The 12,976-nt window shown below is 42.9% G+C and overlaps 1 protein-coding gene across 1 annotated transcript in view; it reads right to left on the reverse strand.

Annotated features, from left to right (window-relative positions):
• Positions 1–9,674: 9,674 nt before the first annotated feature.
• Positions 9,675–12,976, reverse strand: part of CHCHD3 (coiled-coil-helix-coiled-coil-helix domain containing 3) — a gene marked incomplete at both ends in the record, with an annotated part of 164,814 nt that continues 161,512 nt past the window's right edge. Inside the window, one exon of the mRNA XM_079549075.1 lies at positions 9,675–9,701. Within this exon, the coding sequence (XP_079405201.1) occupies positions 9,675–9,701 (27 nt within the window). The remainder of the gene's footprint in view (positions 9,702–12,976) is intronic.

The raw sequence follows: 12,976 nt of genomic DNA on the forward strand, positions 1-12,976 counted from the left end.
CTTTCCGAATCTATTTTAGCAGGAGATTTCCTAGACATGGGGACAAAGTTGCTGTCAGTCATGTTCTATTTATGCTTTCTGAGGATATTGATGGTCAGCTGAACTATAGACTAGGGCTATTTAAGAGAAGTATGTGTGCTCAAGGCTTGGGTTGGAAATATCTCTGCTCTGATTTCCTAGGCTGGATAGTGTGGTTCCTATTGTAAGTGTTATAGTATGACCCAGAATGGGTCCGATGGGTTTCTGGGTTCCTCAACAGCCATTTTTTAGAGGTTTGACAGAGCAATAAATCCATCAGAGACACATTATGGGGACAGAGAGAGCACAAGAACTCCTGTTCCGGTTTCCTAGACTTGCTCAATCCCTTGCTGCCATAATTTACAAATTTCCAGCAGCTGATGGCTATGGATTGGGATGCCTGGGCTGTTCTCTCACTTCTTGTGTGACTGCTGTGGAAATACACATTGCAAGATGCCCCTTGATTGTGTGAGACTAGGTCTGATCCCCATCCACAAACGCAATGAGGTACCCAATGCCCATTGATTTCAATGGCACAGAGAAATCCAAAGCACTTCTGAGAACATGCTCCTAGCTGTCAGGCTCTCTGTTCTCCTGCAAGTGGGGGATGAATATGCCATTAAGATTGAAAAACACCACTAAGAACATCTAGTCCAATTATCAACCCATCCCCACCATGCCCACTAACCATGTCCCTCGGAGCTACATCTGCACTCTTCTTGAACACCTCCAGGGATGGGATGGTCCCATGGTAACATCCAGGCCATTCTAGTCTCTGCTGCAGAATCTCAAGCACTCTGCAGGGATAAGTGATACTTTGGCATAATGGAATCCTTGGGCAGTTAGTCAGCAGGTTCCCACATCACCACATTCTTAGTGCCTTTTTTAGGACAGGAACATGAAAAAGGATTTGAGTTTCTTCCTTTTCCCTCATCTTGAGTCTCTCAGCAAAGAGAAAGGCATGAAATGAAAGCAGGTTAGAAAGAATTTCCTGGTGATATTTCATGCTGTCCCACTCCGTTCTTTCCTACTGAGCATTCCCAGCCTGTATATTGAGTAATCCGAGCTTCAAATCACACATGGAGGTGATGGATTGCTGCTGAATGTAGCCTGAAGTTTTAAGCCAACAATTACTTTTCTCTGAAGACTTTTCCCCACCAGGAACTGGGGAACAAAATACTTCTGAATTGTTTTTATGAACAATACTGTCTTCTGCGCCGTAACTGGAATCTTTAAAGAAAGCTGGGTTATGAATAGCTCTCATTACTGGAGGAAAAAATGCCTGGTACCATGTTGGTATTTTCTGTTCATGTACCTCCTATATGTGCTGGGGATTAATCACCACTTTTAAGGAGGACCAGAGCTGAATTATTAACCTCCGAGCACAAACCCAATTTAAAAATGAAAGAGCCCACTTAGAGGAAGCCTGGGAGCCCAGAGCCCTCTCCTTCCCCCTCCTCTCCTGCAATGTGGAGGAAATGAGCCCTCCCCAGAGGCAGCTGAGATGGACCTGGGCAAAATGAACAGCTCTGTAATCCCATAAATCAAGTGGAGAGGAACTCTTGTCTGGGGGAAGGGATTGCTTAAGGACAGGAGGCAGAGCCAAAGAGTGAATGTTAGGGGAAGAGCACGGAGTAGCTGAGGATAATCCAAGGTGGGCTTACTGTGGGGAACATGCTTTAGCAGGGGGGTTGGACTATGTGATTCCCAGAGGTGCCTTCCAACCACTACAATTCTGTGATTCTGTGAATTTGTCGGATATGAGAGCTTGCCCAGTTGTACATCACCTACTCACCCCTCCCTTCCTCCCCCCCCTCAAAAGAAAAAAACACACCATATTAAACACTTAAAAAAAGTTTGTTTTTGCTTGACAGACATGGAGTACCTATAATACATCTTTTGGGGCTTTCATGTGGGAGGCTGTTCCCTGCCCTTGGCACTGTGATCATATATCTTATGCTGACAGGTCAAATCAGACTCAGTTCCTTAGATCGACTTGTGCAAAGGAAATTTGAAAAGAGGAAAGAGAGTAATATACACACAACCCATACTTGCTGGGTAGATTAAAAACTATCCCAGAAATCCTCTGCCCTAGTGCCTATAAAGCATTTTCCAACCTAACAGAGTATTTCCACCAGGCAAGGGAAATAAAAGCATTGAAAAGCTGAATGATGCCCAGCCATAGTCAGAATAGAAATCTCAATGAGCCTGTTATGAAGCACTCAGAATCCCTTATGTGAACCAAAAATGATGCTCTGGTTGGTTCAACCTGTGGCCTCTTGGGGAAGAAATGTGAGTGAGACCATCTTGTGGCCTCCAGGCCTTGAGGTCCACCATCATCACCGTATGGTTGTGATGGGTTGATGGTTGGACAAGATGATCTTAGTGATCATTTCCAACCTTACTGAGTGGGGATCTGGTAAATGTTTATAAATATCTAAAGGGAGGTGCGATGCAAATCAGGCCACACTCTTTCAGTGGTGTGTAGTGATAGGACAAGGAGTAATGGCCTAAAACTTGAATGTAGGAAGTTCCATACAAACATGTGGAAGAACTTCTTTAAGGTAAGGGTGATAAAGCACTGGAACAGATTGCTCAGAGAGGTTGTGGAGTCTCTTTTTATGGAGATATTCAAGATCCATCCCTGTGTGACCTATTGTAGGGAACCTGCTTTAGCCAGGGGGTTGGACTTGATGATCAAGAGATCACGATCAACTTGTGCAAAGGAAATTACAAAAGAGGGGAGAGATTAATATACACACAACCTATCCTTTGTGGATAGATTAAAAAAGGATCTCTTGATCATCAAATCCAACACCTGCGATTCTGTGATTCTTTGATTCTGCATGACTCTACAATTCTGTGGTCTCACGTTGTGCGCTGGGTCCCATTGGACAAGTCAGAACCACAAACCCAGCTAGAAAGTGTTAGGAAGGGACATGAAAGGCCACAAAGCCCAAGAGGCTGACCCCACGTATCAGGAGGTTCAATACAGCAAAATTCTGCCTGTCCAGGGAACCCTGAGTCACTATGCTTTGCAACACACAGTTTCACGATGATATTTGGTTTCTTGGTAACAGCAGACCAAGCTGCAACAGCAGCAATCAGCTTCATTCTAAACACCCAAAAAGCTCCACGACGTCAGATTAAATAGCTTCCATTTAAAGGAAAAAAAAACAACCAAAAAAACAACACAAGGCAAGACTTGATAGTGATTCATAATGACGCTGTTTTCCAGGCTCCCTAATGGGTGCACTCTCCATTGAAGGAAAATGCAGCTTGTACTGAGTGAATGATTTTGCTAGACTCCGTGCCACAAAGGCAGCACGCCCAGGTCGATAGGCAGATCCCACAACGCACTCTGCTTCCCGTAACATCAGCAGCAGCCGCACATTACCCATTCTGAGAGCCTGGAGTGGATTCACGACTGTCTCTTGTTTTCCTGGAGGCTATTTAATATTCTCTTGCTGTTGACACCCTGCCTCTCCCCCGCCTCTTCTCTTCTGCTGCTTTCCCCCAAACCTGCAAGAACAAACAACATCTGCACGTGTTTGCAGACGAACAAATGGCAAATTGGGACTAAGGAATGGGAGCTGGGAGATTTCCTTCCTACTTTGTGCTATAGAACAAAGGACATTGCCCACTGAGCTGGTGTGTTACCACCTACCTGCTCTGACCTCAGATCCCATGTCCCATTCTCAGCATTTCTGCAGCCCTTTGCATAGTGCTGATAATAGAAGGGATTCACATCTAAGCTGTACACCCACAAAATGCATACATGCTCTGCTCCTTTCGCCCCTTCTGTGCTCCTGGAGGTGTATGTGGATCCCGTTTCATTTTCAGGCAGATTTTCACTTGTTACCTGATTCCAGGCATGGGAACCTTAAGTAAAGCACAGAATTAAAGAGATGATGAGACTTTTCCCTATCCAAAATCACTCATTCATATTTCCTGAGTAATTTTTGAGTATTTCAGAGTACTACCTGCTGGACCCCACTCACCAGCTCCTCACCTCTGCACGCACCTCCTTTATAAAACACCAGGCTCTCGTCCTGAAAGAAGTGGAATAAAGATTTCTTGTTTGCTTGTTTTTAAGGAGAGTCAGATTCAAAGACATTCAAACTGACTTTGACCTTTTCAAAGCAGCCCAAGTGTTAACAATATTAAAACTGAGAGGGGAAAAAAAAATAATCCTCTCTGTTTGACATGAGAAACGGGAGAGATGCAGTACATTCTGGTGGGCAGTCTGGTGAAAAAGGTTCCTATCCATTCATGGCTACTCAGCAGCTCATCTCTTTGACCCTTCTGCCACACTTCTCCCACTAATCCCTTTGCAGAGCCAAACTCCTACACTACAATGAAATAAACTTCCAAACATCTTTGCAAGGAGAAGGCAATGTGGACTTTAAGGAATGTGAGAACAACTTTCTGATATCGGGTTTTATAGAATAGCAGAGAATTGAGCTCTAAGTCCTTTCCAGCTCTGCTATTTTTATACAAGCAATAGATTAACATCAAGTAGAGCCTGTTTGGCTTGCAGTTTATTAGGGAATTTGATTCTCTTGCAGCCCCAACACCGTCAGTGCAGTCACCCCTGCTTTGGGACAGCTGCTCTGCCCCTGACTGCCCTTGGGACCTGCAAGGGAAGAAAGTTTTCCTGTGTAGGGCGGATAGAAAATAACCAAGGCTTCACGTGACAGCTGTACAGAACACACCAGCTGCACCCTGAGCTGGTAGAATGCCTCTGCTAAAGCAGCAAGGCAGCCCACGGGAAAAGAAGTGTGCAACATCTGACACAAAGGGTGGGTAACCCAATGACAGCAGGGGGCACTTGGAAATGGTTACCCAAAAGGTGCACCCAGGAATACGTAAAACCTTGGTAATAAATACTGCGTCACTCCCGCACGTTGTATCTGCTGCCTCAGTCTCTTGGCTATGGCACAAAGACTTTCAGATCTCACTGCAAGGTGCTTCCAAAGCTTTTGGACACAAAGCAAACATAGTGTTCAGGGTTACTTTTCCTCCTGACCATCCTGTTTTTAGCCACTCCAAGCACTGTTTCCACACCAGATAGAGATGGGTTAACTCAGCAGGGCTGCAATTCAAGGTGCTCCCACCGGCACAAGGCTTGATGTGCTCCTCTTTCCAGCAGCTACTGGCTTGAGAGAGAAACGAACTAATTACCTCAGTAATTACTAAACTAATTACCTCTCTAATTACCCAGCGTCTTTGTTCAGAGGGAGCAGACATTCTTGCAGAGGAGGCCTGGCTCAGCGCCTCGTGCTCTTGGGAACCTGCCTGGCTTTTTCACCATGACTTGAAGACCAGGTCCTGCTCACACCACATTCAGGATGTCTCCCCATTCCTTGGGAAGAGATGGATGCTGATGATGCTCCTCTGTTGGTGTGGTAAGTTTGCACTGCAGTGTTTTGCTGTCAGAAAGCCTCAGGAAAGGCACAGCACCTTTGCTGCACAGAATTTTCTCCAGTGGGAATACCTTGAGCACGGTGCTATGGGATTACCACCACCCTGATGATCAAACCAGAGATGCAGTTGCCTTCAGGCCGTGTGTGATAATAAGATAAGTACAGCAGCTGAGAGCAAACAGGAAGGTGACTTGAGATGACAGACATTCCTCACTAACACAGAGTTGAAAACAGCAGGGTGTTCACTCAGCAAAACCCAACGTGAACACTGCTGTCAAGTTGCCTTACCTCCCCAATTTCCTACTCATTTTCCAGCCTTCCACTCCGATCTTGCCTTGGGCTCTTAAGAGCCAGAGTCTGGAAGTGACTCAATGCTCTGCTGAACTTCAGTGTGACAGTGGGTGCTCAGCCCTGAAAAGAGCCCCCGGCTCTTTTAAGGAAGAATCATGGTTCTCATAGCATGGACATAAATGGTTTCATTAATGCCGATCACGATGAGTGGATGGTTTCAAATATAGAGATATCAGAGCCTGAACACAGAAAGGACTTTTGTGCTGTAGGATGGACATGCACCTGCAGTGCCTTCTTCACTTTCCTTGGAATGCAAGGCTAACATTTCTCCATCTCTCGGTGGTACCCATGTGATGAAAAACTGATTTCCAGGTGCTAATAGAACAGAAAGATACACATAAAGAAAGCACACGAAATAATCAGTTTGCCTTGCCCAAACCTGAGCAGCATTCGCAGGTTAAGCAGCAGTCTACAGAGAAGAATAATGGCTAGAATTTCTGTTATTTTGGAAAGGAAAAACAAAAATGACAGAAGAGGGAAGGACTCCCTCTCCTATCAGGAATTCAGACAATGTAGGAGGTATAAATATCACTCAGACTGAACCAAGGGGTAGGAGAAATAACCCCCAGAAGCTGTTCTGTGAATGATCATTAGCGTGTGTGACAAAATGCCAGCCAGAGACTGAATTGTGCCAGCCAGCAAACTTCACAGTGGTAAATAGTTTCCTTGAGCACCACGGGTTGACAGTGTGACAAAGACTCAGGGCTTCAGCTGTGGCTCACAACACCAGGAGCTGTCTGCTTTATAGATCTGACTGAAAGGACACCACGTGGATGGGGCAGATCTCTGAATTTCATGCACAGGTATGTTTATATGAAGGACAAGAAGAAGAAAAGAATCAATAAAGGCAAGGGTCTCTTCTCCAGTAGGAGACTTCAGCTTGAGAGATGCCAGGAATCCATCAGATGGAGTCCACCTGAGACTCCACTCCCCTCTTTTAACTCCCTCAAAAAGTGGCACAGGATCTAAAAAAGAACAAAGCAGAGGCAGTCTGTGCTGTAAAATGCATCCCATCCCCCAGTCTTTGTGTGTTAAAGCCAGTCCCAAGTATCTGTTTAAAACTGTAATGCAGGGATATCTTAACTAGTTAAAAACAAAACAAAAAATGACTATGTAAAGCTATGTGATGTCTCAGATGCACATGATTCCTGAGGAAAGGAAGTCTAGTACCTCAAAGAGTCTAACCCTGCTAAATTAGATGAGATAGCAGTGATTATCTTGACACTATTGAAAGAGTTGTGACTTGTTCCATAGAAACTGAGCAAAGAACAATGAAAAGCTTTGATTTAGCTACTACAGTACTGGTTTTCCATTGAAAACCTTCTACGTACAACTGATCTTGTAAATGACCAACAGGAATATCTGAAATTATTCTTTACCATGGGTACAGTGCATCATCCCTTCATCATCCCAGCATAAGCTGTGCCAGGAAAGGTAAATATCGGGTATTAGGACAAATTTATTCACAGGAGTCATGAGAGATTGGAACAGGCTGCCTGGGGAGGTGGTGGAGTCAGTGTCCATGGAGATGTTCAAGAAATGTGGAGAAGTAGCACTGAGAGACATGGTTAGTGGGTATTGTGGGGATGGGCTGAGGGTAGAACTGGGTCACCTTAATTGTCTTTTCCAACCTTAATGATTCTTTGACCAGTCCTCCCTATGAAGTATTGTCCCTTTTTTATATAGTTAGTCCAAAACATGCAAAGTGTCCCCATCCTAGGCAGACCTACTGGTTCCCTGAAATGTCCAACACCACATCTCAAGTGTTTTCAAAAGAGGTGCATCCTGCATGACTTGTGCACCAGCAAGTGAGAAGGAGGGAGGAAGAAGCCGAAGATGAAAGAAGGGATTAGAGTGCAGACATGCAGAAGGAGTGATGGGACAGGCAGAAGATGTGGCAAACTGACACTCACTCCAGAAACACTCAGTATCATTGCTCTACTTTAAAGGCAAAAGTTGTCCACAAAGCAGACTATTTTAAGGACTGCACCCTGCCTGCTGCAGCCAGCATCCTCCAAGCTCAAGCGAAACATGCGAGAGATGACACCACTGATGATACAGAAGATGTTTAAAGAACACATCATCTCAAATGAAGCCTGAAACACAGTTGGAAGCAAGCAAGCAAGCAAGACTGACTCCCATTGCTCAAGGCTTTCAGTATGGGAAACCAATAAACATTTGGCAATAACAGAGACCTTCCTTCCCGACATAGCTCTTCTGATTTTACAGCATCATCTGGCCTTATAAACGTCTGCTTTTTCTCTATGCTATATTTTGCTGCCAACTCTAAGTCTGGCAAGGATGGATCTGCCAACTTCTTGGCTCTCTGTTACAAAAGAGAACATTATAAAGGAGAATTTGTGAGTTAGCTGATTTGTAAACACTGCAGCAAGTCACCATGTAAACATGTCACTTATGTCCCTATTATTTCTCTCAAGCAGTTTACCTGGCACCTGACACTGTATGCCAGGATTTTCCTTTCCTTGTGCTATTACTGTACCTTTGCAAGTAAAAAAACCAAAAAACCTAGCTTTTTTTGTAACATTAAAAACAAAGAAGAACCCCTTAATTAAATAGTACTCAACAAGCATCTCAATAATTAGGATAGGAGAAACACTAGCAGCATTCTGAATACAAATGAGAATTGCAGGTGCACACGCAGTTGTACAGTAGGATGCAGTTCAAACGCAGCCAATTAGAGAAACAGAACAGGTAAACAGACAGCAGAAGGCTCGAGACACATTGCTCATTTGAAACTATTACTACGGTGTAAAAGCCTTTTCTAAGATTGTTTGGTAAGATGAATGCTGCAGGAGTTATCTGAATAGACATAATGAATGAAACCGACCCCCCCATATTAAAAGCATATGATTTAGCTCCCCAAAAATATTACTTGTATTAAGAAGGTTCGCAGTTTTGAGTGCTGCATGCCCTTCCATTCCCATGTACTCCGAAGAAAGGAAGCTCTGGTAGTCCATGAATGACAACATGCTATATCACATGGCATCGTTTTAGGTTGCTTTGATAGAAAACAGTAATATGTAAGTAGTATTCCTGAAACCAAGGCCGGTGATGCACAAAATCCTATGCTTTAAAGCTTCTGTAATAACATCTGCTGGAAAAACATAACAGCACAGCGAAAGGAACATCACCAGCCTCGGAGAACCAGAAAGAGAGACAGTGAAACATCAACTTTGTTCATAAAATATATTTATTGTTGGTACAGAATGAGGCATATTCATCAGTACTTTATCAGAGTGAAGAGCACAACAGAATCATTTCATGAAGGCCGTGTTAAATCGTAAGCGTTGGATCATTAACATCATTCCAGCAGAAGGCCTGATGAGAGACTTCATTAGACTACATCATTTGCGAAATAAGTTAAAGTAAAATTTATGTCATTATCCACTGTAAGAAAAACTTTATATAAGCAACAAATACGGCGAGGAGCAGCAGCTGACTTACTCACAATGCGCTGCCACATCCCGGCACACCAAGTGTTACATACCCATGTCTCTGACAGTGAGAAGTTTTCAAGGAGATTCTGCAATGAAATAGCAGCATTTGAAGGATATTTCCCCTTTCTAAGGTCAGTGAGAGGTTCTTTTCTTTTCCTTTCTTCAATCACCAATAAGTGGATTTTACTAAGACTGAACAGTGTCTTCGGATGTATGATTTCTGATGTAATAAGATATAGGTCTTGGCTTTTCAAATGGCCACACTGATTGAGCCGTGATGGCTGCTGCTCTTGAAATGGCTCTTCCAGTTCTTCTCTTTATTGGTCTGCCCTGTAAATGGGCTGTCATATCACTCTTGGGAAAAAATGCTCTTCTGCTGAAATTAGAGTTGATGGTCTTGTGCTTGATTTGGACAATGCCTTTATCCTCCTCTCCCAAGCATGCTCTGCTGAGAAAATGGTCAGAGGGGAGGGAAGAGAGAGGGAGAAACACGTGTTTCAATAATTCAAAGTTATTCCAGAAACACACGGAATTTGGGATTTGCAATTTTTTTTTTTTTCCAATTAAAATACAAAAAAAGAACCATTGTTAACATGCATGTCATTGTAGAGACAAGTCACAGAGGCAGAATGGAGCTATTTGAGGGCTCAACAAGTCAGACATTTGGAGGACTGAAGAGCTGCAGGAACGATTCCTATTCATCCATCTTAATGCTATCATAGCTCCAGTCATGCTATGGCTATTAAGGAAATTAAAATGTCTGACCTTACAGTAAGATAAATCCTGTTCCCAGCAGTTACATACTGGAGGAAATATATCCCGAAGTCACACAGCACTAAGTATGTCCCCTACCTACACTCTTCCTATATTCCGAGTCATCATCATAATCTTGATAGTCTGAACATGTCGCACTGAACTTTCACTTCATTATTCACCTCCTGTGCACAGTCGGGCCACCCAGAGCTAAAAGGATAGATCTGTCAAGTACTCCAAGAATTATTCCTACTGCCACACCAGCAAGCTCTGCTACAGGGTCTTGACTCCATTCAGAGGTCCTGGCCTCTACTGTGAAAACACAGACTTGCAGGGATAATATGCAGAGCTGTATTAGGAGTTTCCTACTGTCATGAACCATAAATGAAGGGTCTTTAGAAATGAGCAGATGTACAGATACTACATATCTAGAACAGAATAGAAAGCAGGATCTAGCATGCTAGAGATCATCTACACTCATTGGTGGGCTATGAAGTTGACCAAAGCAATCTACTGTTCTTGCCTTCAGTATCCAAAAAATAGGGAAGAAATTATGAATCTCCTTGTAAAAAACGATAGGAAGGGGTCTGACAATGTTTTGGGCTTCTGTCAGGAAAAGGCCCAAATGTGAACTTCGAAATCTCACAGGAGACCTACAAATAGCTGACTCAAATACTGGAACACTATCTGGCCAGACTGGGAACATTCTCTGCAGATCTGCACAGCACGGAGTCTTAGAAGTTAGAGCTCAGGAAAATTAGCAAAAAAGGGAATGGAAATGTGTTGTCTTTTCAGGATGAGAGGCAATAGGTTTAAGTTGTGCCGGGGTTCAGATTGGATATTATGAAATGTTTCTTCCCAGAAGGAATGTTAATGCATTCGATCTGGCTGCCCAGGAGGCGGTGGTCATCATTCCTGGAGGTGTTCAAGAAAAGGGTGGATGTGGTGCGTGGGGTCATGGTGAGCATGGGTCAGTAGTTGGACTGCATGTCTTTTGCAACCTTAATCATTCTATGATTTAAATCCTCACAGCCTTTCCAAAAATCATATGGAGAAACACTCAACTGTATCAAGCAGTGTTACTGGAGAAGGATTAAGATACAGCCCAAGGAGTCAACAGTGAGCACATGGAAAGATGCTGAACGTCTCTGTTCACAAATAATACCCAGAACTCATGATAGAGAGGTTCATTCTAACAGAATAAAAGGAATCGGTTTTAGGCTCCCTCACTGCTTTTATAAACAAAGATAGGGGAAACTTGTATTAATTAAGAAAATCCTCCATCTCAGTTTACTGACAGGATCCCCTCAGAGATTTCCGTAGAACTGATGAAGGCTATTTCTACTGGAGGTCTCCTTTTGCAGCGGTAATGCAGAAACTTGCTCCAAGCCATTGCTGGGCTGAATATCAACGTGGGGTAAATTTATCACTGCATAAATTAACACCGGAAATTCCCGAAAGAGCAGAAAAAAATGCTGTTACTTTTCTTTCATTTAGTGTCCTAGGGAAAGAAATCACAGGTATTTGTTCACTAGATGCATATTTCTGCCCACAACATTTAATTACTTCACGTATTTACATTATTTCCTTGATTATTTTTTTTTTCATGACATCAATGCAGGTGTGAAGGGAACGTGGTCTGAACCTCTCATAATTAACTTCATTTAATCAAGGTAGTGCTAAATGGTGTCCATAAAAGACAGTGTCTTTTTATTGCGTTTCAGTTCACAGCCATGCTCATTTTACATATCCTTCCATTAGGCAGTAGACAGTACCTAGTGAAAATACTGGAGAATGAGGCTGAATGAAATGGTTACTCTGACGAGGATGCATGATTGAGGACCACTCTGTCCTACAACTTAAAGTAATGGTTACAAGGCTGAAGAGGCTGAAGGACAGCATTTTGTAGCCAGGCTGTCAGACAACAGCAGCTGTTGTTATCATTCCTTCAAGTACTTTTGGACCTAACCTGCCTGCAGACACTTGCACCTCTGTGAAATAAGAGGTCTAATAGGAAAATATTGCACAGATGTCATCAAGCTATGCTGCTGTTGTGTTTCCATATAGGAATTAGGACTCCCTGTAGCTCAAGGAAAAATAAAATTGAGTATTCAACAGCCATATTGACCACATCAGTAAGAAGTAGATTAGGACAAGCAATACAAATGCCAGTGGATGGTCCGTATTATTGCAGATGCTGCAATAGCTGGAGATCCTTCAGCAGTGGGAACACAAATCCATGGCACAGACAATCCTAATGTCTTCCCTTTAATGGCTCCATTAAGCAGTTTTTCTCTCTGCTTCTATTATAATAAAATACAAACATTAATAATAGAGCTTAATTTATCTCACTAGCTTCTCATGACTTTGGGAGAAGATTTAAACTGAAGATACAGCAATGTGTCAAACTCCTCTGAATTAACAGCTCTCTGGGACTTTCTAACAAGGGGAGAAAAGGACAGATAGAGACATGAGATTACAGACAGGATGAGAAATAAGGAGCATACAGAAGAGAGGGTGAGATAATTATAAGCAAGATAGGAAAGAAAGAGGAGTCAATAAATTCAATTTATGAAAAGCACAGAGTGTGCTCAGCCTGAGCACAAGTGCCCAGACTCACCGCCAGGAAATCGGATTAGTTAACTTATTTGGTTTTCAATATCTTGGTCTATTCCCTCTAGCAAATTTTCTTCTTTGTTTGTTTCTTGTAGCCAATGTCAGTTAACTTTTTCATTTCTGAATCTGCTATTTATCCTGCTGTTCTGTCTTCCGACCAAGCAGACATAATAGGTAATTCTGCAGTATTTTATAGCGGTGTTTGGCAATTATTTCAAAGTAACTGCTTGTCTGGACTTCCAGGCAATCAGCGAGTAAAAATAATTACAATTACAGCTGCAACACATGGAGGATGAGCTCTAGAGGACTGATGTTCTTTATGAGAAACAATCATTCCTGTTTGCAAATATTTCC

Source organism: Tetrao urogallus, assembly GCF_951394365.1.
Source record: "Tetrao urogallus genome assembly, chromosome: 1".
NCBI lineage: Eukaryota > Metazoa > Chordata > Aves > Galliformes > Phasianidae > Tetrao > Tetrao urogallus.